This window comes from Pan paniscus, chromosome 18 (assembly GCF_029289425.2).
Source record: "Pan paniscus chromosome 18, NHGRI_mPanPan1-v2.0_pri, whole genome shotgun sequence".
NCBI lineage: Eukaryota > Metazoa > Chordata > Mammalia > Primates > Hominidae > Pan > Pan paniscus.
Window position 1 is genome coordinate 65,730,155 of NC_073267.2, and position 26,714 is coordinate 65,756,868.

The following is a 26,714-nucleotide window of genomic DNA, read 5'->3' on the forward strand; positions in this document are numbered from 1 at the left end:
TGGGCAACAAATGAGACTTTTTGCCTCCAGAAGGAGCTATAAGCAGAAATTATAGGAAGTATAATAAATCATCCTCCCGCCCTCAAAGTAGGGCCACACCAAGGAAGGTAGAGGGAATTCTGTATCAAATGAGCTGATCAGGCCAAAATGTGTGTTTACTTCTCATTGAGAACATATTTGCAGGTACATGGTAAACTACAAGTACTATACTGTGTTCCTCTTGGTTATTAGTCTCTGGATGGCACAGCCAATTGCAGTACAAGGTGGGATGGCCCCTGTGAACCCAAGTCTTCTGACTCCAAGTCCCCAAGGCTGGCCCCCTAGATGCCAGGCTGCTGGACAGGACCCTCAGACAAGGCTAGGGAAAGCAGTAAGTGCTGTGCTTCCTGGGCCAGCCTCAGCAGGGCACTGGGTTGCAAGGAGAGCAGTTCAGATGAGGTGGGCACTCTAGTGCCTTGCTCAGAGCACAAGCTTCCAAGTAACACAGAAGCTCAGTTCTGCCACTCACCACCTGAGTGACCTTGAGCAAGTGAGTTGATCTCTCTTGGCCTCCATTTCCTCCTCTGAGGAATCTTCTAATAGTACCTTTCTTAGAGAGTCGTGAGGATGAAATGGGGAGGTGCACACAAACCACCCAGCACGACGTCTGGCACAGGGTATTTGCTTGATACGTTCGCATAGTGAGGCTGACGTAGGAAGAACTTCTCATCACAGCTCATCCACACCCCCTCATCAGGAATGCTCAAGTAGACCCTTCTCCCCTCCCAACCTTCCTCCTGGCCCCGGCCCCATCCAGCTGTTCCTTCTTGTGGGCAGTGGGGTGGGCCCTGTCTTCAGTGCAGACATGCCCTGTTGCCCTTGCGTGCATTGGCCTGTCCCCCCCACCAACCCCAACAGCTCACAGGGCCTCTTGGTATGGGAAGTGCAAGTCACCCTGAGGAGGTGCCGTCCGTGCTGGAGCCAGATTCTGAGGCTGCAATGGAACTTTGGGCTGATGCGCTCACATTGCTTGCCTTCTGCCAGGAGTTCTGCTGGGGAGCTGCCCTCGGCTAACCTCTGAGTGTCTGACTAGATAGCAGCAGCGGCAGCAGCAGCCATCTCTGGAGCCAAGCATTTGAGCAGAGAACAGCCACTCCTGGTCCTGGGCCCCCTCTTGCCTGGCCCAGGTTCCAGTCAGCTCTGCCTAAAAGACTCCCCAGGGCAGCCTGGATCTGGTGCCAGGACCCTTCACCCTCCTCGTTCCTCCATCTCACCCGCAGCAGTGTGTGACTGATGACTCCTCCTGCCACTTTGTCTTATCACGAAGATTAGCAGGGAGGAAGCTGGGATGTGGAGTCAGAAGACCTGGGTTGGAGCCCCAGCCCGGCTACTGCTGGCCTGTGACCTTGAGCAGGTCCCATCCTTTCCACACTTCTGGAAGATGGGAGAAGAGAATCTTTATTCTTTCTTCTTAATTGGGCAAGTGTGATTAATTGTAATGCAACGCAGAGTTGCCTGATGAGAAGCTTTTAAAGCAAGCCAGAGGTGTGTTTGAGTGAAAGATGAAAATATTCTTTACAGCCCTGTGGGGCGGGTGTGGGTCACTCTTCATCTGTTTGGTGTTGGTAGGTGAAAGCAGGCCAGCTCACTGGGCCACTGTTCGGCCTCCATGCTGAGCCCTGTTACCTACTGGGTCCCTCTCAAGTTCAGTCCCTGTGGGAGGTATGCACAGACATGGGTAGCCAGGATTTGAACCGATGGGCCATGCCCTTTGCCATCACGTGGAAGCAGAGTGGGGGACATGTGGCAGCTTGTGGGATGAAGGGGCCAGACCTGGGCCCTGCCTTCTCCCCAGCCTGGGGTAGCAGGGAGATGCCAACTCTTCCTGGGATTGAGCTTCTACTTAAAAAACAAACAAAAAACAGTGTTGAAATTCTACTTAAAAGTTGTATTAAGTTCCAGTGTACACAGGGGGCATTTTTTATAATGTTAAATGTTCCCATTTAAGAACATATGCCTTTTCTTCAAATCTGGTTTTATGCCCTTCCATAAAATTGTTTTTTTATTAAACATACACACATTGTTTATTTGTTTGGGGAAGATAAAATTTTGTTTAATTAAAAAAATAAACATATCTTGTGAAATTTATTAAGTTTATATCTGTGATCAAGTTTTGTAAGTGATTCAGGTCCCAACAAATGATCTATTCCAGATTCAAGGAATGTAGGGCCCTATATATTTCTAGTAATTCAAATTATATTTTTTATTTTCTCTGTTATCTTAATTTTTGCCTATATGTCTATTTTTGAAATAGACATCTTTGAAATTTCACACTAAAATTTTATTTATTCCATTTCTAATAATGCATGCTTCATATATTTAGCTTCTGTGTTTAATGCATTAAAGTTTCTGATGGTCATTAATGTCTTCATAAAATAAGTGTTCCTTTTATCATTACAAACATCTGTATCCTCTGCAGCATTTTTTTAAACTAAAATTCTCCCTTATCTAATTAATTTTGACACTCCTCCCTCCTTTTGTTTGCATTTGCCTAGTATCTGCTTGCCTATGCATTTATTTTCAACATTTCTGTATACCTTTATTTTAATCAGTTTTCTTATAAACAGCATGCACCTGGAGCTTGGTTTTTGTTTTAATTTCTTAACCCAATCTGGCATCTTCTGTTTTTAATGAGTAATCTAATCTGTTGACTGATGTACTGGATTTTATTTCTTCCATCTACAGTATGTTTATAATTTCTTTCTGTCAGTATTTTGTTTCCCTTGCTTGTGCTGGTTTAATGTAGTTGCTTCAAATTTCATCTTTTCCCCATATTCTCTATGTTCCCATAGAGAACACAGGGAAAGTTCTCTACTTTTCCCTTTCATTAAAGGTTACATTCTTTTTCCCTTAATTCATAATCAAACACATATTGCTTTAATGTTATTTGAACACAAGATAACATGAAATAACTGTTCCTCCCTCCAAGATGTTCCATTCTCTCCCTGCTCTTCCCTGCTTCAGTGGGATGAGACGTTAAAATTGTTTCCCTGTCCCTACTTAAGATGAGACCTTGGAACACTTTTGCTCCCGTCCTCTTCAACTCCTTGATTCTGTTAGGAACATTTAATATTTTTAGCTTTGAGCTGTTGGTGGAATTTCCCTTGTAGTATGTCCCTTCTATTTTCAGAGTCCTTCTTTAGCAGTTCCATTCCCAGAACATCTACCATTCTCCATTTAGATTTAGGAGAAAAGGGAGGGGCAGGTGTGTGGCAATCTTCCTTACTCCTCACGGTTTCCTGACCAGTTCATTTTCCCCAGGTCAAGGAAAAATGTTCTGCCACATTTGTTGTTTGTTGCTTTAAGTATTTTCCATAGATGAGATGTATGGGTGATAAACTATGAATTCTTGTGTGTTTGCTCTAAAAAATGATGGGCAAACTATTTGAGGTCTTTGGTTATCTTTTCTGAGTAGTGTATACATGGTATTCTGCTCTCTTTTAGTTTGTAGTGTTTCAGATGAGAAGTTCAATGTCAGTCTTACTCTTTTTTCCTTATAGGCAATATGTTCTTTCTGTCTGGAAGCTTTTAAGATTTTGTGTTCATCTTGAAGTTTAGCAGTTGTACCAAGGTAACCTATGTGTATGTCTTTTCTTGTCGTCCTTCCTGGAACTGTGTGAGCCTTTTCAATCTGTAGATTCAGTTCTTTTTTCAGTTCAGGGCAATTGTCTTCTGTTTGTTATTTAATTATTGGCTGTCCTCTCTCAGTTTGTTTTTCTACTTCTAGAACTCCCAATATTTTTAAGTTAGATCCCCCTGGATCTGTCCTCCATGTCTGTTATCTTTTCCCTTATAAATTATATCTCTATATTTTTACTGTATATTTGGAGATAGGTTTTCCATTTTCTTCCAGACCACCAATTCACATCTCAACAGGGACTCACCTGCAATAGTTGGGAAGACATTGTTTTAATATGTGAGAAATCTTTTAAGTCTGCCCTGAGTTGCTGTAGGGCTCATGTGATGTTCTGCTTGAGTTTTCATTTGTCTCTTGGAGCAGCTGTACTTCACTGGGCTTGTGCACTGTTCGTTCTGACAGATCTTCTTCTGCCAGGACTTTGAAGCATGTTGTGAGTGTTCTTTGTTCTTTGTACCTCTGGTTATGGAGCCCAGAGTGGCAGCAGTCCACAGCTGGTGGGAGTGGAGCTGTCCTTACCCTTGGAGCCAGTGGTATTGAGGCAGGTGAGCCACCAGTCTACTCCTGAGACATCTGTCTCCCTTACTTCCCATTCCCCTTTGGCTACAGGGCAGGGGGTTGCAGCCCACTGGTTCAGCCACTTCTTGGTCTGACCTGGGTCAATCAGGCAAAGCCAGTTTCTACCTGCGCTCCGTTACGTGCCAAATTCCACCCACATACACACACACACTGGGGATCCACTGGTCTTCCTTGGCCAAGTTCTTTCCAGCATCCATGGCTTTTGATCCTTGCTCCAAAGCTCTCTGAAGCTGGTCTCTAAGTAAGGGAGATCCCCACACCAGTTTTTCAGCCTTGTTTCCCGCATGTACCCCCATCTGCCCAAAGGCCTCAGCAGTTCTCTAATTTAGGATTGAACAGATAGGTTAGAGATGATAATCTCTTTCAGGTTGCCATGTTCTCAGGATCTGTTGTCTTTTCTCAGTTACTGATGGATCAACTGAGACTGGAGGTCAGTCTCTTTCTCTCTGTCTCTTTCTCTCTCTCTCTCTCTCTCTCTCTGTGTGTGTGTGTGTGTGTGTGTGTGTGTGTGTGTGTGTGTTTGTCTTTTTTTCTGGATAGGCTATCCCTATGGCTGCACTCAGGGGCCACTAACACCCCCCATTACTCTTTGTCTAGTTGAATCTGATTAGACACTGGACTAGCTTCCAGAATCATATACTCCAGAGTGCCTCAAATTACAGGACGGACACTGCCAGTGGCCCAAGATGAGTTGCAGTGGTGCAAGGACAGTGTTTGAGAATGTTGAATCCCGTGGTGGGAAAGTTGTTTGTTCAGTTCTCTTTTAGTTCTTCTAATTATAGCAAATAGTCTCGCGTTTGGCATTACTATGCCTTTGATACATCTTTAGCACTCATTAACTTCCCTTTTAATAAAACAGAGATCAAATGTCATGCCCAGTCTTCAGTAGGCAACAGTATTTTCTGTGGTGGGGAAGGCTGAAAGGGGACTGGGTTTGGGGGGGGAAATTGGTAGTTCAGTTAGGAACCCATTTATTCTGCCCTGCCTAGTACATATTTAAGTGGAGATGTTGAGTCGGCAATCCATGGTCTTAGCCCTGGGGCACTCCAGTGTTTAGATATTGGATTCCTTCCCCTTTGCCAACCAATGCAGAAGGTGCCTTTCCCACTTGTTGGCTGAATGTCTTTGCATCGGCTAGCTCAGGAGGTTTGTTTCCCATCACTCTGGGCCACTTCTCGGCAGCCAAGGCCACGTGATTGTCATTAGTGTTCCGTGTGTCTGACCAAGCAGCCCTTAAGTGCAAACATGGACCGTGGCCAACCTTCCAGCTGTGTAGAGCCTTCTGGCTGTGCATCTTGTTGGGTCCTTGAGGGGGTGTGGTATCCCCCAGTGAGGCTTCATAAAAAGGTGGAAGCAAGCTGAACCGTTTTCACAAGTTTGAACATGGTTCACACTAATGATTCACTGGACCTGTCAAATTTCTGACTACAGCCCGTATTTATTAGGATGAAAAAAAAATCTTCCATTAGTTTAGCACTTTTCCTTCTTAACAACATGCAGGAAACATTTATTCTACCTGAAACGTGAGGCTGATGCCATTAACTGACTCTGTGAAGGAGTCCCAATGCCGACAAGGCCAGCAGGCTGGTAGACTGAGGGCTGTGGGCGTAGACTGACACCTGATGGGGCGTGTGGATCACGAGAGCACCAGCCTAGCCCACGGCAGGCAGCCAAACTCAGGCCTCACCTAAGGAGGCAGACCAGCATGTCCGATTCTTCAGGAGAACCAGAAATCAGTGTCCTTTTGTGACAGTTCTTCTGATTTATAAATGTTTGCTTAAAGGAAAAAAATAAAAAGAAAAGAAAAACTCAAAACTACTGCAGGCCAAACAAAATACATCTCCCTGGCCCAAATCCAGGCTGCAGATGGCCAGTTTGAGACCTCTGCTACGTGACTGCAGGCCAGCCAATCACTCTGATTCTTATACTTCCCACCATTACTGTGAAACAGAGCCACTACCAGGCTTGTTGAGGTGGAGATTATGAGTGGGGTTCTGTTTTAGCTCCCAGCTCTGCTGCTTACTGGCTCTGAGATGGTGGCCAAGTAGTCAGTTAACCTCCCTAAGCCTCAGTCTCCTTATTTGTAAAATGAGGATAACTGGGTTATTCATTCCTATCATGAGGACTTCATGAGAAAATATATATAAATGTCCAGCACAAAGTTGGTGTTTTGTCAAGAGGAACTGTTGTTACTGTTCAGTAACACGTGAAATGTTTGGAAAACCTGAAAGGGAGTGTTGGGCATTTGACAGTTATGGGTAGTGGCACACCACCCAGAGCAGAAAACCCCTTGCCCATGGTTCTGTCATAGTGAGGGGCAACAGGGCCTGATGATGGTGGATATATTCCTAGAGTCCTGGAACTTGCCATTCAGGAAGAGCCCTGTTCCCCAGCAGCTTCCCTGTGGGGTGGTGTCAGAGGCAGGCCTAGCTGTTCTCCCACAAATTGGTCTGGACAGACTTGCAGCCTCTGGGCAGCCCCTGCCTGTTACAGAGCCCTTCCCAAGATTGAAAGGTGCTGAGAAGGCAGGGGAGAGTTTCCTGCAGCTCCTCTGGGAGAGACAGGGGATTGGGGCAGGCAATAGCTCTTGGGTGGGAGTAGGCAGGAGAACTTTCAGTCTGAAGTTAGACAGGGAAGCCCTGTGCATTTCTGACCTCAAGAGCCCCATTGTTAGTGCTTCTCATTTTGACACAGATGTCCCAGTCAAGGCCACTCCTGTGCACAGCCCTTTGTTCTTTATGGAAAGTGCTGCCAGGCACACATACGCGTGGCTTTAGATGGCGTATACATTCTTACATGACCAGCTGAAGAGCCTTAGGGACATTTTGTGATCAGTGGGCGTCAGCAAGTCCATGTTGGAGCTGGGGACATGCAGGAACCAGTGCAGGAAGAAAGCCTTGTTTCAGAGGGCGTGGATAGCACCACTTTAGGAAGCCCCTCAGGAATGAGAGCAACACACTTGAAATAGGACCAAATGCATCTTCAGCCTCACATGCTGTGTGAATGCCGCCTCCTTGTCAGGGAACGTGATCTGCACCAGTCAAAGAGGCAAATGCCAGGCCTTGCACTCAGGAGGTGTTGGGTAAATGTTTACTGAACTGAATTCCATTCTTGGGAGCCCTATTTGTGCCACATCTAATGCTGGAAATTATGTGTATTCTCTACCCCTTCTCACCATCCTTCCTGGTTTCCAACTGCCCTGTTCCATACCAGCCTGACCCACATGCATGTTGGAGCTTGAAGCTCAGTGGATACAGAAGTGTCTTGGGACAGTTGTCTCAGCATTGCTGGCCGTGGTGATAATAAGCAGATGTGACTGTGATGGTGATCCCGACAGTGTCAGAGCTCTCCCTAGACAGTCTTCATCCATGCATCCATTGTTCATTCCTTCAGTAGCCATGTGTCTGGCACTGGCCAGGGCTGAGCAGACAGTGCTGGGAGTGGTCTGCAGAAGGGGCAGGGCGGGGGTTCATATGATAAGGATTAAGCTAGAAAACTGGAAAGGCCTTTAAAGAGGGGTAAGAGTTTATGACTCAGGGCCAGTGTGACAACAGAAATCTTCTAATTGTTGGGACCCCTTCTTAATGTGGACATTGTTTAATGCCTTTACCCTTTTTCACAGTTGGTCAGAAGTCTTGACTCTCACCAGCCTGGTCTGCTTCCTCTGAATGTGCCTGAAGTCATCAGTATTCCTTGGATATTTAGTCTGAGGGCTGTCCATAAAGTGGAGAGCTCTTGAGAACACCCATGTTTGATAGCCATATAACCTTGGGAAAGCTCATTAACTTTCTTATTAACCAGTTTCTTCATCTTCAAAGTGGAGCTAGCACTAACACTTGCATAGCTTTGACTACGGCTGATGCCAGGAGGCAGGGGTTATTGGGAGGATTCAGTGTGGCAGTGTCCGTGAAGCCCTTAGCACAGTGCCTGCACCTGAAGGGATTCAACAGAGGCTGCCGCTACTCTGTTCTCCCAGGCCCAGCTCTCGCTACTGTGGCGTGGCTAAGTGACAATGGGCAGTGTGGGCTGTGGGCCTTTTTTCTTTTTGTCTCTACCTGAAATCCAGATGAGAGTCTGAGGGAGTGGACAGAGTCTCAGGATGGCAGCTTGAAGGGCCTGTTCTCCTTAGCCTGCTTGTCTTCAATGTGCACCAATTTTAGGCTTGATTCACACTGAAAATTCCTCAGCTGCCGGCTGCTGGGCCAGAAGCAGGCCTTTCTCTCAGAGAGACCCAGAGACCATGATGAAGGCTGAGCATACCTGCCCTCCTGCTGGCCTCTCAGACTGCAGCAGAGCCTCTACTGAGCCCGACTCTGAGAGGGAACGGCTGGGCTCACCACAGGGTCTGCCACCCCTACAGCCAAGTATGTGCTTTGGCTTTGGCAGCCAGAACACACTGCCCCACCCAAACATCCCTAGAGAGGGGATCGATGTGGAAGCCCACAAAGTGATCTTTGTGGACTCTTTTTTTGGGGGCATGACCACACTATCATGGTTATTAATGAGGAACTTCCATATGCTTGAGAAGGCCTGGAGTGGGAAGCCTGGGAGCCGCGGCGGGGCTATTTAAATCCACCACACAGAGAGTGGCATCCTTTCTGGGCCACGTCTACCACCAGAAAAGGAAGACTGGCTGGGCTGGGTTTTGCTGTGTCTCTCTGTGAATGTATTTCTCTGGCAAGACATGCTGTCACCTGGAATTCTCCCCTACTCTTGTTCGAAGGCCCAACAAAGGGGTGGCGCAGAGGGAACCAGAAGGATGTGGCTCACGTCCATGTAGTCAGAGATGTTTGGGGACCTGACCCAATGCAGACATAGCCATCTTTGTCCAGCAAAAGTTGGCGTGGCAACTGACCACTGCCGGTTTCATTTGAGGAGACATGAGTTACCCTAGAGAGGAATGTGCATTCAGACTTGCTTTTGGCAGACTTTACCATAAGCAGTCCTCCCAGAGGACATGAGAAATCATGATTTCCCTGAGGAGCCCCCATTTCGGGTGATCTGTACCTTTTGCCTTGAACTCTCCTAGGCAGGGAACTGAGAAGGGCGTCTTTTGTCTGTTTCAGAACACTCACCTAAAATGGTCCACCATCTGGGGCAACGCTTAGGAGGCTCTGTGGCAAATCTCAAAGGCACGTGTGCCAAGCAGCCTGCACTGGAGAATGAGGGATTCTGTCCATGCCCCTTTGTCTCTTCAGGTTGCTGGTGGTGTATTGGTGTCCTTCTCTGCCCAATCACATGGCAAGGAGAAGAAAAACAAGTCTTCATTTAAAAAGAACAGGAAGGGAAAAATCAAGAGCCTATGAAAAGCATTTTCCAGGCTGGCTAGGTCTGTAATGTAGAAGAGACACAAGGGAGTGAAATTCCCCATGTTTTGGGGTTAGGTGGAGTCGGGGGAGGAGTGGACAGTCCTTTGGGATCAGCTGATCCCTGAAATGCCCAAAAGAGAAAATGACCTCCAGTATGGCTTGCTTGGCTCAGCCGCTGCAAAATGGGATGGGGGCAGCTGCTGTCCTATGGTGGTGTAACCCTCAGAGCCCTCAGAACCTGTTCAGTAACCAGGCACCCCCTTTCAGATCAGCAAGTCTGTGTGACCATCCGATGCCCTGCTGCCATCTTTCCAAACAAACGTCCAAGGGCTATGCAGCTTCAATGCCGTCAAGACTTCTGACTGCTAAGAACAGAAACCTGCCCTAGAGTGACTGAAACGTGTTGTCTCATGTCACTGACTAGCCTAGGGGTACACTAGCTTCAGGCATGGCTGGATCCACATGTGTGTGATACTAACTGACAGGTGTGGATCAGGAACTCACTCAGCCCTGGGACTTAGGCTAGAAGTGGGGAGAATCCTCAAAGTGTGAGAAAGGATGGTTCCCCCAAGGAAAGTTGAGCTCCTATCTCTCAAGGAAGGGAGGAGTTGCACAGGCAGCCAGCAGATGTCCACTACAGCCCTCATTTGCCATTTGCAGAGCTCAGGCTCCCTCAGGTATATTCTGCAGTGAGTCACCACCGCGCCCCACAGCAAGTCGCAAGGGAGCCAGGAGGAACCCAGATAGGAGCCCTCCCACAGGCTGTCAGAGCCCCACCTGGTCTGCTTGGATGACAGAGCCTTTTGGACTTGCCTGGTGTCAGAAAGGACAATGTCTTAGGTAACCTGGGTTTGTAAAAGCCTTGTCTGTGAGCTGTCAGCCAAAGACAGCAGCTTTCGTGGTCTTTTCTCTTTCCTGTGGTTCATGAGAACACATCTAGGCGCTAATGAGCAGGAACATAAATAATGAACAAACATACCGTCAACAGGAAGGCAGGAAGTTTTTTTTTTCCCCAAAGACTGAACAAGATGAGCAAAGCTCTGCAGCCGTACTTGCGCATTCTCCACAAAATATAATTAAAAAGCTATGCAGACTGCTCCCAATGTACAGTATTGTTTATATACTAAACATAATGTACTAATAGGAATACCTCACTTCATTATGTCAGCAGAATACGAAAGGGAGATCTAGCAGCTGCCCTTATCAGGCAGATGGGAGACCAGAAATGTTACTTAGATCTAGGCAGTAAAATTGACATTGAACCAATTTGCCTCACTCGTGCTGCTTTTACTGTGTTTAACAAAAGCTCATGTCTGCACATAAGGCATTGTGAAGAGGACTCAGCAGCCATAAAGCTCTCTGTCATGTCTCTGCAACATAACCAGTGAATTTAACCGTTGGGTTTCAAAGAACAGTTTTGGATTTTCCTGGAAGTAAGCCTACAGAGGACAGCATAAGGCAGCTGTGTGTCCTGACCCTTAGAAACCTGTGAGAACCAAGACATCAGGGTTGAAGGAGGGGAACCCATGCCAGTGAATGAGGGAGTGAGTCTAGTTACAATCACAAGGAAAGGGCCACAGACTCCGGGCCCAAGGGGGAAGACTATTCAGTCCGCAAGGTGGAGATGGGATTGGCAGCCAGGGCTACGAGTGGGGGATGGTGGAGAGAGGTATGTCCATCTGGGGCCACTGTTTACAGGCTACCCACCTTCACAGAAAGGAGTTATATGTGGAGCCCTCATTTTAGAGCCAAAGAGGTCCCAAGCAATCACCTGTTTCATTCAGCCATTCATCCAGCATTGATTGATCATTCGCCATGTACCAAGCTCTGCCCTGGGCACTACAGTCTGTGAACTCAGTCCTCATGGAGCTCACGTCGATATATGGGGAAACAGATGGTATACAAATAAAAATATACATACCAGGTGGTGATACATGTGATGAAGGAAAATAAGGAAGAATAAAGGCACAGAATAATGTAGGGAAGGGGCCGTAGTCAGACTGGTCTGAGGAGGTGACATCCGAGCAGAGCCCTGAATGCAATGAGGTATGCAGGTCTCTATTTCAGAGCTCCTCAATCTTTTGTCCAACAAGAACCCCTTTGATTATTTGCCCCCATGAGTCACTATGTTTTGTGAGCTGGTGTATCCCAGAAAGGATGCATTTGGCAAAGATGTAGACGTAGACATAGACGTAGATATGACCGTGACCCTTGGTCAACCTGAGAAACGGGGCAACCACAGGAAGTTGATGCAACCCAGCTCCAAAGCCAACACCTGACCTGTCCAAGAGGCTGGGCAATACACATAGAAAATGAGTCCAGAGTCCCAGTGGCTTGTCCAAGCTTATGCCAGCTGGTCAGCAGCAGAGCTAAGACTTAGACCCCGGGTCTCCTGAGTGACGAAATTGGGGTGGAAGCTGCCACAGTCAGTGGCAGTATTTCCCAAACACACAGGCATGAAAAAGGCAGTGGCTGGAATCTGAGGGTGGGTCAGGAGGCCTGAGGTCTTCCCAAGAGGAGGCCGACAGAGCTGCCTTGAAGGACTTCCTCCACCACCAAGGGGGAGCCCCAGGCCAGGGCCGATGATGCAGGCCCGAGAAGGATTCTTCTGCCCTCATCACTTGGGGTTGCAGTGTTGATGGCCAATCTGCATAAGAATCTGAGTCTTATATCTCCAAAGTTCAAGTCACGATATCTGTAATCTAGGGCCGGGGGCCCCAGACCAGTAATGCTACCCAGAAGGCGAGAAGGAACAGAGCTCTAGCAGGCAGTTCTCTGAGCATTACGCTGCCGCTGCCGTGGACTGACAGCTGGCCTGTGCAGCCCCCACCTCCACCCACCCCAGCACTGTGAGCTGAGGGAAAGGGCAGGGTCCATGTTGTTTTTCAGATAATGACAGCAGAGGCTCTGCACTGGAATCACAAGTCCTGGCCTTGCCCCTGGCTCTGTCTGGTGACAATTGGCAGCTGACATCTTTGCTTCTGGCCAGAGCTACCCCTTATTAAAAATGGCATCTTTATAATAGATTTCTGCAAGTCATTGTCAACAGGACATCCTTCTTGTTTTGTACCAATCATTCCTCTGGGGGACTGATTTTGCCTGTTACTATTATTTTAGAACTCTTTAGAATACCCTTTTATTCTATATTATTCTGATATTAGAATATCAAGTTTTAATATAGTATTAAAAATATAGTATTAAATATAGTATTTTAATATAGTATTATTACTAATTAATATATTTTTATCGTATAGTATATAGTATTAATATAGTATATAGTATAGTATACTAATTATATAGTATTAATTAATAATAATTACTAAAGTGGTCATAATTATTTTTTAAATAAATGTTCGCATACCATACAGCTTCACCCCACAATTAAACAGCTGGATTTTTAGCTGAGTCTTCTCTTCTTTCCAAATAGCCAAGGGATCCATTTGTGCTCAAGTTATTCATCCTCACTTTGTAAGGCCTAGGTGTCACCCAGCCTCTATCTTGTCCCATCTAGGTTTTGTGGTTTTCTCCCTCCCTTGGGAGAAGCACCCTCATGGTCAGACAAGCCCCCCAGCCCGAGCAGCTGAATCTGAAGCTGGAAAGAGCTCTCATTCATGAGCAGCCCAAATGTCCACCGTGAGGGGTTTGGTTGAATAGCTCATGGCCCATTCAGATGATGAGACTAAGCAGCTAATAGAACCCCAGGGTCACATGGAGCCACATCAATGACTTCTTCCTGAAGTCATCTCTGGCCATGCTGGATGGAGCCTGGTGCCCCTCTTATGCACGCCCACAGCTCCTGGGCTAGACAGCAGCTCCAGAAGGCAGGCCTGGCCATGCAGGTCGGGCTCACTGCCCTGTACCCAGTGCCTGGAATGAAGAAAGCACTTCATAAACAGCTGTTAAAATGAATATACAGTTCAGTGTAGAAAACAACATGTACAGTGGGATTCCATTTTAGGGAAAATAATACTCGTGCGGACTCCCAGGTAAAAGGACTGAAATATACCCCAACATGTGGACGGTGGTTCCCTCCAGCTGGTGGGTTGATGGCTGATATTTTTTTCTTCTTTTTTGCTTAGCTGTGTGGGCTATAATCTATAAGTGTTCCAAGAACAGGCCTTTCAGTCAGGGCTGGAGAAGTCAGGGAAAGAGGAGGGAAAGCTGCCATTTAAAAGTGATCCACAATTAGAGCAGAACCACTGGTGGGAGGCAAGATGGTTTGGGGACGAATGTGTTTTTTTTTAACAGGTGAGCATTTGTTTTAATGTGTAGCTGAGAAAAAATTTTGAGTAGTACATTAGCCATAGTACTGGTCCCTGCTGCTCCTCTGGCCTCATCCCCCACTTTCCCTATCACTCACTAGGTTCAAGCCCTGCTGGTTCCTCATCATTAGAACACTAAAGGTGCCCCGGGGCCTTTGCTCTTGCTGCTCCCTCTGCCTGTTGTGTTCTTCCTCACCAATATGCAAGGCCCACTTCTTATCACTGAGGCCTCAGCTTCATGCCACCTCATGGCTCTTAACTCTACCCTTCCCCACTAACTACTAGTTTTGTGTTTATTACTCTGTAATATTTGTTTACTTCTTTATGCTTTCCCCTATTGAGCTGTGAGTCCTTTGAAGGCAGGGCCTCTGTCTGTCCTGTTCGCCAGTCTCCTGGGTGCTGTGTGAACTGCACCTGGTACATAGCAGTCAGTTCTGTTAGATGAGAAGAGGAGGATGCCGTCAGTGGGGGGATTGAAGGAGGCCATAATCTCAGGGATGGCTGAACTCTGCCAGTCAAGGAAGCAGCCTTTATGCCTGGTAAAGAGCAAAGCTTCTGACTTCCCATCAGGGGCCTCTACGCTCTTGGAATTCTGGGAAATCAGAAATTAAGACCCAGAATAATTGCTTTGCAAAACATACACATCTTACTTCTGCCCAACCAGTGGTCCCTCTGAGCCAGTCATTCAAAACATGGATACTGTCTGGCCCCCCAGCACCCCATTCAGTTGAGTCAAGGCACTGCTGCACCAGATGGAAGGAGGGCCCGTGGCTTGGGAAACAAGACTAGTGGTCTAGCCCTGCTTTGGCACTGAATTGCCTGAGACTTTTAAATAATATTAGCAGCTGACATTTATTGGGCCCCACTGAGTGCCAGACCCTCCCCACACATTAATACTGCCAGTGACCCTGTGAAGGACAAGATCATTGTCCCCATTTTACAGGGGAGAGACCTAGACTCAGGAAGGTTGAGAACTTGCCCACAGTCCAACTGTCAGTGAATAGGAGACTCAGGGTGTGCCCCACTCTTAACAGGTGCTCAGTATATATATATTCATGGAGGGAATGAATAAACAAAGGAATGAGTGGTGTTCTCTAGGGGATTTGGGCTGCTGCAGTTCCTAGAAAGCCCTCCCAGTCCCCAGCCGCCACCGTGTCCACATCGTGTGCCCTCTGGACCACTGCAGACCACTCTGCTTAGTCCTCAGTCTTGATGGTATCCCCTGAGTCAGGAAGCCAGGTCCCTCCTGCAGATCCAGCACCACTGGCCACAAGACCACATTCCAGGGAAAGGAAATACAAGAGCAGAGTTAGTGGGAGCTCCAACAGGTAGAAGAAGAGGGCGGAGGGTCCAGGCGGGGCCCTCTCTCCCCGTTCCCCTGGGGTGCCTGCCCTCTGCTGAGCCCACCTCCAAGTGGGTATGCTGCCAGTGCCTGCCAGTGCCTCTCAACCAGGCGGTGTTGGTGACATTTCCCCCATTGAGTCAGCTTGCTGTTCATGCCTTCTCCTTGAGTCAATGGAAGCCTCCCTCAGGAGGGAACGGCAGACCCGTGCCAGTGCCAGCTCCAGGGAAGCCCTGCTGACTGGGGTCTCTGGCTTCCAGTCCCACCGGCCAGCATGTGAGCTGCCTTCATGCATTTCACACACATTTCCCAAGCACTCTGTGGGACAAGGGGGGCTCTGGGAGGTGCGAAGGGACCACACAGCGTTGTCTCCAGGCACCGGTGCTGTTCTCTTGTCTGGATTGTCCTACCTTGTCTGTCCAGCCAGCACCTGCTCTGTGGTCACTGCTGTTTCCTGAGAGGCCGGTCCCACCCTCCACCATGCACCTGTACTGTAGGTGCTCCTTCAGGTTGTATTTTCCCCTTATTCCCATTATGATTTATGGAACCATTTGTGACATTACTTCTTTCATATTGTTCTTCCCTATTAGAATGCAAGCTCCACAAGGGCAGGGATTGTGTCTGTCGCTTTTATCCCAGCCCATGATATGATGGCTGGCACCTAGTAGGTATGCAAATAATATATGAAAAATGAATTAGGGAATCAATGAATAGAGATGCTTACAGAATATACCCCTGCCCCCCACCCCTACAGGAACACCTCTAAATTATTGGGAGCTGGATCTTTTAAGACAGAAGGTAAAAACATCTTTCCATTTTGCATTTGATTGGATGTTTTTCTCACCTGGTGTCACCCATCACCTCCCCTCTCCCAGGGGAGCATCAAGGGAGGTAAGACGCCTGTAGCACAATGGAAAGGCCTCTGGGGATTTTGTCCCTGCTGTGCCACAAACTAAATGTGCCTGTAGGCACATCTCTTCCTCTCCATATCACAGTTTTCCATCTGGAAAATGACTATTTCTGTGTGGGCTCTAAGCAGAACCATTTATTTGGCCAGTCTTCGTGGCAAAGGAGGCAGGGAAAGGAACTCTTCATGAGAAGGGAGTGGCTTTCAGGTGGCAGCCAGCACATCCTTCAACTGGCCCTTGGCAGATGCCACTTTTTTGTTGTTAATTTTCATTTCTTGGCACTAGCCTTATCTTACCATCTAGATTGAGAAGCTCTGGAAGGGAGGGACCAGGCCTCATAGGCTTTAAGTCGGAAGAGACCTTCCAGCAGGCTGAACCCAAATGTGTCACTCCAGGAGATTCGTATTGATCAATGACTCTACCCCTTTTACTCAAGTATTCTCTCTAGGTCAAAATGGTCCCTAGTAGGTTAAACACGAAGTGTCTGTCTTCCATTGGAAATGACTAGTTGTTCTTCCAGATAACAAGTATACATTTTTAAACATGAAACAAAACATACAAAGAAGAAAGTTTAAAAAAATCACTGAATGCCACCACCCAAAAGTGATTATTAATACATCTTGTTACACATCCTCACATAATATCTCCCTCTCCCTCCTTCTCCCTCCATACCACACCCTACCTCCTGCCCCCACCCACAAACAGTTTTATGAAAACAGCTGCACAGGACACACACTGTAACCAGCATTTTCACTTTACCGTCCTGTCCAGATCCTGGTCTCGTAGGTTCTGTGGAGCCCCCAATTCCTGGCATGTGGCTTCTTCCCTCACTGACATCTGACAGTTGTTTGATTAAAAATGTGTTATATGAGGCCAGGCAGGTCTGTCCCTACCTCCACTGGGGAGACAGATGGCTTCAGGGGCCACGTCCCATTACTGCCGAGATCTCCCTGACGGCTGGAAACCATTGGTGCTGTGCATGGGAGTGAAGCACTGGGCCCTGACCCTAACCCAGGCAGCCACAGCACAGCTCTCCGTCAGTGTTCAGAAACATATTTCATGACACGTTAAGACAGCCTCAAATCAGGAAATCCACCTTCTCATCCCACAACCACTCCCAACGTGTTCATTTGGTAAATGGTAAATGAGCAGATTCTCTGCTTTGGTCCGGAGAAACCCCCTCTGCCGCTCTTCTTTTCTCCACTGTGGCTTGTTAACCCTTGCTGCTGTTGTTGCTGCTCCTCCTCCTCCTCCTCCTCCTCCTCCTCCTGCTCCTGACAAGCAGTGGTCCTCCCAGCCTTCCCTCCCCATGGACCCAGTTCACATCCTCTTCCTCAAGAGGACAGACGCGGGACACCTGACTGACTACACGTTCTCCCCCGTCCCTCGTACCAAGTATGGCAACAATAATAATAGCTAGCACTGATTGACTGCCGACTGTGCTGGGCACTCTACATGGATTCATTCTTTTGATCCTAAACATGAACCAGCTCTGTTACCACGCCCATCTCCCAGGAACAGATGCGGAAACAAGCACCCGGTCTCAGCTAGAGTCTGGCTCTAGAAGCCCCCACTTCCTGTGGATCATTAAAGGGATTGTGATAGAGGAGGAGCAGCAGTCCAGTCCCAGGGCAGGAGCCAGGGCGCTGATAAAGGGAGCAGACGAGGGGCATTTAATCTAGCTGGAGATGGAGTGAAAAACCATGTATCCCAACAGCCTAGGGCCTCTGAGTTTGTGACCCTCCAGAAGTTGGGGGGGAAACTGTATGTGTTGGTACATTGTCACACTGTCAGAGGAGTCTATGATTCAGAGAAGGAGAATGGCTGCTGGGCCAGATGAGCCTCCAAGGTCCCTTCCAGCTCCCAAGCCTGTGGTTCTGTGACCATATAAGGCCAGCATGCCTGGGGAGTCTCACTGCAGCTAAGTGGAGTCTCACTGCAGCTAAGTGCAGTCCTACACTGCAAGGGGGAAGCAGAGAGCAAAGGGATCCCAAGTCCAGGCCTCCTGCAGGGTCCCTAAGGCAGCAGAGAGAGAAATGGAGGTGCGGGGAGAACCAGGGTTTCTCCTTGGTTGCCTCTTCCCAGAAAGCTCAGACCTGTGCAGGCGGGCTTGGTTGCCACCCTCTGTCTCTCCCCATACCCACGTGAGATCTCCTCTCAGCAGCGTTGCCAGGTTTCCAGAGTCCAGCTGGCGGTTTCTGTCCAAAGTCAAACACTCCACAGTCAGTCCTTGGTTGTTCAGACCTCCTGTTCCTTATGGTGCTTCTGGTTTGGTGGCCTGGAACACCCCTGAGCGTCCCTGAGTTTTGGGTGGACATGAATTCAGAATCTAGCTTGATCTCCCTTTGATACCCTGGCTTTGCAGTCATAAGAAATCTAGTAGGTCCCCACCCTGACACACACACACACACACACACACACACACACAGACACAGACACATAACACACACAGGGACACACACATCTGCCTCCTTTAGTGAGTGCTCTGGAGAGGGACAGGTCTGGTGCATCTGTATACTCCTGACTCATGTAGTTATGTCCCACTTTATCCAAGCACTGTCTGGAGCTCAACCCTATGCCAGGAGATATGGGAAGAAAGCAGAGATAGGTGAGATGTGGTGCATTAATTTTAAAAATTAAAAATTAGTAAACAAGTCTTCTGGGAGATGATCTCTGATTATTATTGTTATCAGAGTACAAAATATGTACCTTTTAGTCATGTCTCTGTTGGTTCTAAGTGGCAGAAGCCCAAATCAAATTAGCTTATGCAAAATTGAGAGGGAATTATTTGGCTCATATCACTCAAAAGTATAAGTATAGGGTGGGCTTCAGGCATGGTTGGACCCAGGGGCTCAAATGATGTTTCTGGGACTTGATTCTGCACTCTATCGCTCAGCTATGTAGATGAACAGCCCACCTGGGGCTGCTGCAATGTGAGATGCCACTGACTGTTGCTAAGGTATCTCGTGGAGCCTCGCTCCTGATTTCCAAATCCTGGCCTTGTCACCTCCACGACTCAGACCTGGGCTGTCACATGAGACTGAACTCTCCAGAGCTGTATCTCCAACTCCAACCCAGAGGCCTCCTTTCCTTGCCAGAACATTGGGCAGATACAACAGGGCGCGTTCCAATGCTTGTTTTGTGGGTGAAATCTCTGGATTCTCCTGGATATAGGGACTCAGGGCAGAAGGAGAAGCCCTGCCTTTCAGCATTTGCCATTTACCAGCTGTATGTCGAGTAAGTGGCCTAACCTATCTGAGCCTCAGTTTCCTCATCTGTAAAGAGGAGATAATTTATCTCCTAGAATTGTTTTGAAGGTTAAATGAAATGACATATGTAAAGCACTTAGCACAGAGGGTAAACCCTCAAACATGAGCTGCAATTATTCTGCTTATCTTATACTGCAAATGAAAGAAATTATGTTTGCAGGATTTTAACTTTAGAATGAAAATGCTATTACTTTTTTTTGGTTGAGACAGAGTCTCGCTCTGTCGCCCAGGCTGGAGTGCAGTGGCACGATCTTGGTTCACTGCCACGTCCTCCTCCTGGGTTGCAGTGATTCTCCTGCCTCAGCCTCCCAAGTAGCTGGGACTACAGGTGCATGCCACCACACCAGGCTAATTTTTGTATTTTTCAGTAGAGACGGGGTTTCACCATGTTAGCCAGGCTGGTCTCGAACTCCTGACCTCATGATCTGCCTGCCTCAGCCTCCGAAAGTGCTGGGATTACAGGCATGAGCCACTGCGTCCGGTGGAAAATATTAATAGCTACCATTTGTTTTATACTTACTATATGGTAGGCACTTTACATTTATTCCTCCCAACTCTTTTGCTTATGAGGAAACCAAGGCTCAGGAGATTAAATTGTTTACCAGGGACACACAGCTCATCCTGTCCAATGCCCAACCTCTAACCACCGCTCTACTCGGCCTTTCTAAAATGATGTGGGGAAATAGAAAATAAAGAGGGTCTTTATTGATACATTTAAGGATATTTGCCTCAAATCAATGCTAGCAAGAAAAAAAGAAGAGGAATGTGGCATTAAAAAAAGCTAGAGGGATGACTTAACATTTAAAAATTCAGTGTTTTTCTGAGTTTTGGGAGTATGAATAATATTTCCTATTGTCGGTGAAACCCCGTCTCTACTAAAAATACAAAAAATTAGCCAGGCATGGTGGCAGGCGCCTGTAGTCCCAGCTACTTGGGAGGCTGAGGCAGGAGAATGGCATGAACCAGGGAGGCAGAGCTTGCAGTGAGCCGAGATCGCGCCGCTGCACTCCAGCCTGGGCGACAGACAGAGCGAGACTCCATCTGAAAAAAAAAAGGATATTTCTTGTTGTTCTGTATGGACCAAATTTTCTAGTCTTAAGTATTTATTACATTGTAGTAGAAGGGGATATAAAATTCTACCCAGAAACAGGAAGCCTATTTTTAACCTAATATAAGCCAGTTTGAACAACTTATAGGGCTAATCATGATTTGAGCAATTTCCCCCAAATTGCAACATTTCTGCAAACTGCAAATGAAGCTTCTTTATCTTGGGACACCCCAGGCAACAGATTGAGACCTGCCGGGCAGTATTTTCAGCCCATGAATTGAGGTGTGATAGAAAGGACTGTGAGCTTGGAGACCTGTATCCTCTTCTTGGTCCGGGCTCTTACCTGCTGAGAGATATTGGGGCAATTACTTATTCTCTCTCAGCCTCAGTTTTCTCTTCTGTCAAATGGGTATAATAAAATCCCACCCTTTCCACCTGATCAAGTGCGTATAAAGATTAATGATATCAATAGGTGTGAAATAGGTTGAAGGAAGTCCCAGAGCCAGCCATAGGTCTAGAGAACATTCCCAGGAGAGTGGTAGGGTCTGCTGGTCCCAAATGAAGCATGAGAAACTCAATGCACTGGCTTCTGGGGAAGCATATCATAGCATGGGGACCAGCAAATCCTGCCTGCACCACTCAGGTCACCCAAAGGGTCCCACCCTCTTAGGGGAATCTAGGTACCAGTTGCCTTTCTTTTCTGTTTTTTAGTATTTACGCTAGAGTTTACAATGTGTATCTTGACTTATTACACTTTACTTTCAAATAATATTATATTAATACTACTTTTTCACATACAAGAATCTTTCTACAGTATAGAGTATACTTTCATTTTATCCCTCCCATCCTTTGTGCTATTGTTGAAGTTTTATTTCTATGTATGTTATAAACATCATAATACATTTTTCAGCTTCTTCCCTCTTTGTTTCAATTTAGATAGTTTCTATTGCCATGTTTTCAAGTTCACTCATCTTCTGTATGTCTAATCTGCTGTTAATCCCATCCAGTGAAATTTTTATTTTAGATATTATATTTTCATCAGTTGATATTCCCTTTTATTCTTTTTAACATCTTCCATTTCTTTCCTCATTATGTTCATAATTCCCTTCAATTTCTTAGAAATATTTAAAATAGATGTTTTAAAATTCTTATTAATTCCATGATCTCTGTCACTGCTGGGTCTGTTTCTGTTGACTGCATTTTATCGTAGTTATGGGTCATGCTTTTCTGCTTCTTTGCATATTCAGGAATTATTTGTGTGATGCTGATATTATGAATATTATATTGTTGAATGTCTAGATTTTGTTGTTCTCATGTAAAGACTGTTGGACTTTATTCTCCAGGTAGTTAAGTTACTTGTAGATCAGCTTGATTTTTTTTTAACTTTGTTTTTAAGCTTCATGAGGGCAGGTCTAAAGCAGCCTTTACTCTGGAGCTAGCTCAGCCCCGTTGCTATGGCATGAGCCTTCTGGCGTCTCTGCTGAGTGCCCCAGGCATTCAACAAGGACCCTTCACTCTGGCTGTTTGGAACTTGAATATCTCCCAGCCTTGAATGAGCTCTGGGAAGTGTTCAACTGATAAGCTCCCTGATGCTTGTTCTTTCTTTAGTAATTGTTCCTTGACCAGCTGTGGAATCTTACCCTATCCAGCCACAGACTCCAAGGAGACCCCTGTGCACTCTCTGAAGCATCTGAAGTGCTCTCTCTTTGCAGTTTTCTCCCCTCTGGTACGCTGCCCTTCCAGCTACCTCAGCTTTCCTGAACTCACTTTTTCTCTTCAGCTCAGTGAAATGGCTGTGTTCTGCCTGGGTTCCCTCCTGCACTGTGGTCTAGTAAACACCTAAAGGCGGACGCCCAGGCCATCACCGGACTCTCCTCCTTGGTCTCCCTTCTCTCAGGGATCACAGTCCTGCACTGTCTATTCTCCAGTGTTTGAAGATGCTTGTTTCATATATTTTGTCTGGTTTTCTAGTTGTTTACAGTGGGAGCTAGCAAAGATCCCTTTGAGATCTCTCTGGGGTGGTGCACCAGTGGCCTGTACTGGTTATATACTCCCTCAAGATACTTTTACAAAACTGGACTTAGGAATAATGAAAGTCGACAGAAAGTTAATAGGGTCATTCTGATCTGCTTTTTAGAGAAATTCAGGGTGAAGACCCGCAAACCAGCACCAAGAGGAATTTGCAGCAGGAATCATTATTGTCCATCAACTGATGACTGGATAAATAAAATGTGGTACATCCATACAGTGGAATACTATTCAGTAATAAAAAGGAATGAGCTACTGATACATGCTACAACATGAATGAATCTTGAAAACATTGTGCTAAGTGAAAGAAACCAGTCACAAAAGACCATACATTGTATGGTTCCATTTATATGAACTGTCCAGAATAGCCGAATTTATAGAAACAAAATGTAGATCAGTGGTTGCTTAGGGTAGGGGCAGGGCATGGACAGTAACTGCTAATGGATACAAAGTTCCTTTTGGGGAGATTGAAATGTTCTAAAATTAGATTGTGGTGATGATTGACCAATCTTGTGAATATACTAAAAACCATTGAATTGTATACTTTAAGTGGGTAGAGTCTATGGTATATGAACTATATCTCAATAAAACTGTTGTTTTTAAAAAAAGAAGAAGAATCTTTAGCCATTTTCTCCTGCATGAAGGTAATGAAGGAATTGGAAGGAGCCTTGGTATGGTAGAAAGGAGGTCTCAGTTATTATATTGGTGCGTGAACGTGTCACAAGTAGTGTTCTATCTGGGACTGAAAATGTGACCACAGAAGAGTTTACATAGTTCATTGCGGGAGGACAAATGTAGGATGTTAATCTTAAAATTCATTTGCTCTTTCTGGATTACTTTAGTTATAAGAGGATTCTTGTGGTTTTGGCGTGAGCCCCTCCTTCTAGCTTTCTCTCCTGCCCGGATCCTTCTCAGCAGTGAGCACATGTTGAGTGGCTAGCAGGCAGTGCCACGTGGCCTCTGAAAGTTGTGATGTCCCCTTTATGTCTTCTTTGTCCCTGTTCAGATCCACCAGAACGAGGGTGGTATGTGGTTAAATCCTAGCCAAGGATGAAAAAGTAGGCAAACCCTTTTACTGACTTTTCTGTTGTCAAAGATAAAGATGGTTATTTGTTTGTCTTAAGTGAATCATTTTACCTTCATTAAAAGCGGTGAGTTTTCTGTGAAAGAAAAATGCATCATCCACTTGCAGACTTTTTACAGGGATTTTCAACAATATGCCTCTGGGTGTACACCTAAGTTGGGACCCCGAACTTTGCTTAAAATACTCATGACTAACATACATTGAGTGCTTAATGTATGCCCTTCCTGTTCTAAGTGCTTTCAAGTATTATCACACCTCACTGACGGATTTTTCTTTCATTATGTAGGGAATGTGAAAAGACTGCATTTCTTTTTTCCAAGATTCTGTTTTCCAGTAATTTAGGTAGCTTTTTCCTTTAGATTTTATGACATTAATGTAGCAACTCAGTAACTCAGCATCTCGGCTGGACCTGGCCCATAGTCAGCCAGTGCTTCTCATGCCTGTGCTCTCTGTGTTGATGAGGACAATGCTCTCATCAGGTGTGGTGTGTGTGGTTTTTCTCTAGGATCATCCATGAAGATGGCTTCTCCGGAGAAGACGTGAAACAGTACAAGCCTGTTGTCTACAGCAACACCATCCAGTCCCTGGCAGCCATCGTCCGGGCCATGGACACTTTGGGCATCGAATATGGTGATAAGGAGAGAAAGGTAGGCCCCTGAGCCCATAAGCACAGCAACAAGAGGTTCTGTCTGTGTTACCCCACTGCCTCCTCTTTATAGTGCTGGGCTGCCTTAAATGAACGAGAAGAGACTCCGCTATGTATGAAAGATATATGGTGGCACAGTCACCAACCTAAGCCATTGCATCCACCCCTCTGGCAAACTCCCAGCAAACTCACCAACTTTGCAAGTTGCAGGGGCTACAAAACTCCCGGATTTATTTTGCAGATGAGGAAGAGTTGGTGACAGTTCTAAATTGGGGCTGCCACAACACTGTCTAAGTACCTGTCCTTGGGCAATTAACTTGTACAGAAAAAAATATGTATTAAACAAAACAAGCCTTGTCTGGCCACCATCTCCCCTCCTTAGAAGAACTTTCCTTGCCTTGTTGTGGAGTGAGGATAGCCATTTGAATTGACTGTCTTTCCTCTTTTACACCAAGGGCTATGTTTTCTGCCTCCCCCGGGTAAGTATGAGGACCTACAGGGCTCTCCTTCCTGTAGAAAGTCAGTGTCCTAGAACAGGGACTGTTTGGGGGTAACATTTCCAGGCTTCTATTAAGTGGTGAATGGAATAAGTACTATATAAAAGCCTCTAATTTGCAAACATTTATATTAACTGTTAAGACTGAACTATATACAGCTACACTGGCAAGGCTAAATAAAAGGAGGGAGGGAGAGAGGGAGAGGAGAAAATAGCCTCAGAATTCTTTCCAGAAGCAGCTCTTTGTCCCTGTTTGGGACTGAATCTCAGTGATCCTCCCTCTGGGACCTGGAGATTGGAGAAGGGGGCGGAGGGCAGGTACAGCCTCCAAGCACCTGGGCTCTGCATCTGAGCCTCTGGATGGAGAGCATTCATCTCTGATTGCTGTGTGATTTGATTGTCTATTATACACATGTCCTGTCTTTGCTAAAAATCATCTTCCTCACAGAGGAAAACTGTCCTGGTTGTCTCTGTGTCTGATAAATCATCCATGATAGACGGCTTTAAATGTAAAATTTGATATGTAATGCACAAAATCCTAATTCCATGGGGCAGAGTCATCCAGCCCAGGCATTGGCTTCTCCAGGTACTGGGGAATTGGGTGACTGAGGGTGTGTCCGAGGCCAGCCTGAGGTGGAGAAGCTGGGCACTAGCAGGGGGACCTGGGCCCATCTGCCGCTCCTCCTGGAGGTCAAGTTGGGAAGTGGATTCTGCAAAGGAAGCACTTCTTCCTGGAAGACCGGCTTTGGGTTTGGTCACAGAGCCAGGGCCTGTGGAAGGAGGGAATGGGGGAGTGGATGGGTCCATTCACTGCAGGCTTATGATGTGCAAGGCTTTGAGCTAGGTGCTGTGGATACAGGAATGAGCACAGCAGGGAATGGTGTCTGGTTGCAGAAAACACCTATTCAGATCATTAGAACTAACCCAGATGAGTACAGTGCTTCATCTTCTTAATAACAATAGTAGGAATAAAAACAGCTACCATTTGTTGAGCACCTACTGGCTGCCAGGCACATACTAAGCACTTTACACATAATGACTCGTTTTATTTAACTCATTTTATTACAGCCCAGAGCAAGGAGTGCCTCATCTTCAGGCATGGCACAAGCCACAGGCCTCTGGTCTGTCTGTCTCCCTTTGACTAAGTGGGGAGCGTGATATCTGAATTTCAGCCAGATAGCAGACACAGTACAAAAGGCACACCCCCTACACACACACACACACACACACACACACACACACGGTGTGTGAGATCTTCCAGGAGCAAATGTATTCATCTCCCAGCCAGCTCTTCCTAAAAGTCTCCTATACTGATTATAACCCAGAAAAGTCAGTGTGGCTTTGGAATACTTTTCTCCTTCCATTTTGGAAAACATTCAGTGTTCCCATGGGATTTTTTTTTCCATTTTATTATCCTGAATGGAGAGATGATTGCTTGGGAATCGCTAGGACTATGATACGTTAAGGACTGTACTGCAGGCCCCTGGGAAACAGGGTCCCTTCTCTGGCTATTTCTCCTCCATGGAATTTCCCAGTCAAGTCAGCCTTCAAGTAGGAAGGAGGGGAAGGCTCCAATGGAAGGAGAGACTGAGAGCTAAGCGGGACTCCCTGGAGAGTCCACTGGACACAGTCGAGTCCAAGCACAGTTCCGTTATGGCAGGTAGCACCATGGCCGGCACCTGGCGCATCCCTAGGGCAACACAGCCTTGTCTGGTGTGAGCTTCCTGGTAGGCAAAGGCCTCCCTGGCACTCAGGCACCCCCTTCCTGTATTCTTACACCTGTGAGGAGCAGGAAAGGAGTGAACCCGAGACCCAGGCCACAGCAAGCCAGACAGCTGGAAAAGGCGTTCCCGGGAGTGGGCTGGTGTGGATTCGCAGCCTGTGGAGCTGGGCAGAAGAGAGTGGAAGCCACCACTTCTGCCCTCTCGATGAGGAGACATGCCAGGCCAGAAAGGGCTGCAGTACCTGCTGGTGTGGGGGCAGCTCAGAGCCAACATCCTTCCCTTTCTATGTTCTCATGGAGCTTCCTATCTAGCAGTACAGGCAGCAAACAAGCCCACAAGTAGG

The 26,714-nt window shown here is 46.7% G+C and overlaps 1 protein-coding gene across 2 annotated transcripts in view; it reads left to right on the forward strand.

The window, feature by feature from the left end:
* Positions 1-26,714, forward strand: part of GNAO1 (G protein subunit alpha o1) — a 169,707-nt gene that overhangs the window by 60,652 nt on the left and 82,341 nt on the right. For both annotated transcript variants that reach the window (XM_008977447.4, XM_003823781.5), the window contains exon 3: positions 24,011-24,152. In XM_008977447.4, coding sequence (XP_008975695.1) covers positions 24,011-24,152 — 142 coding nt within the window. The remainder of the gene's footprint in view (positions 1-24,010; positions 24,153-26,714) is intronic.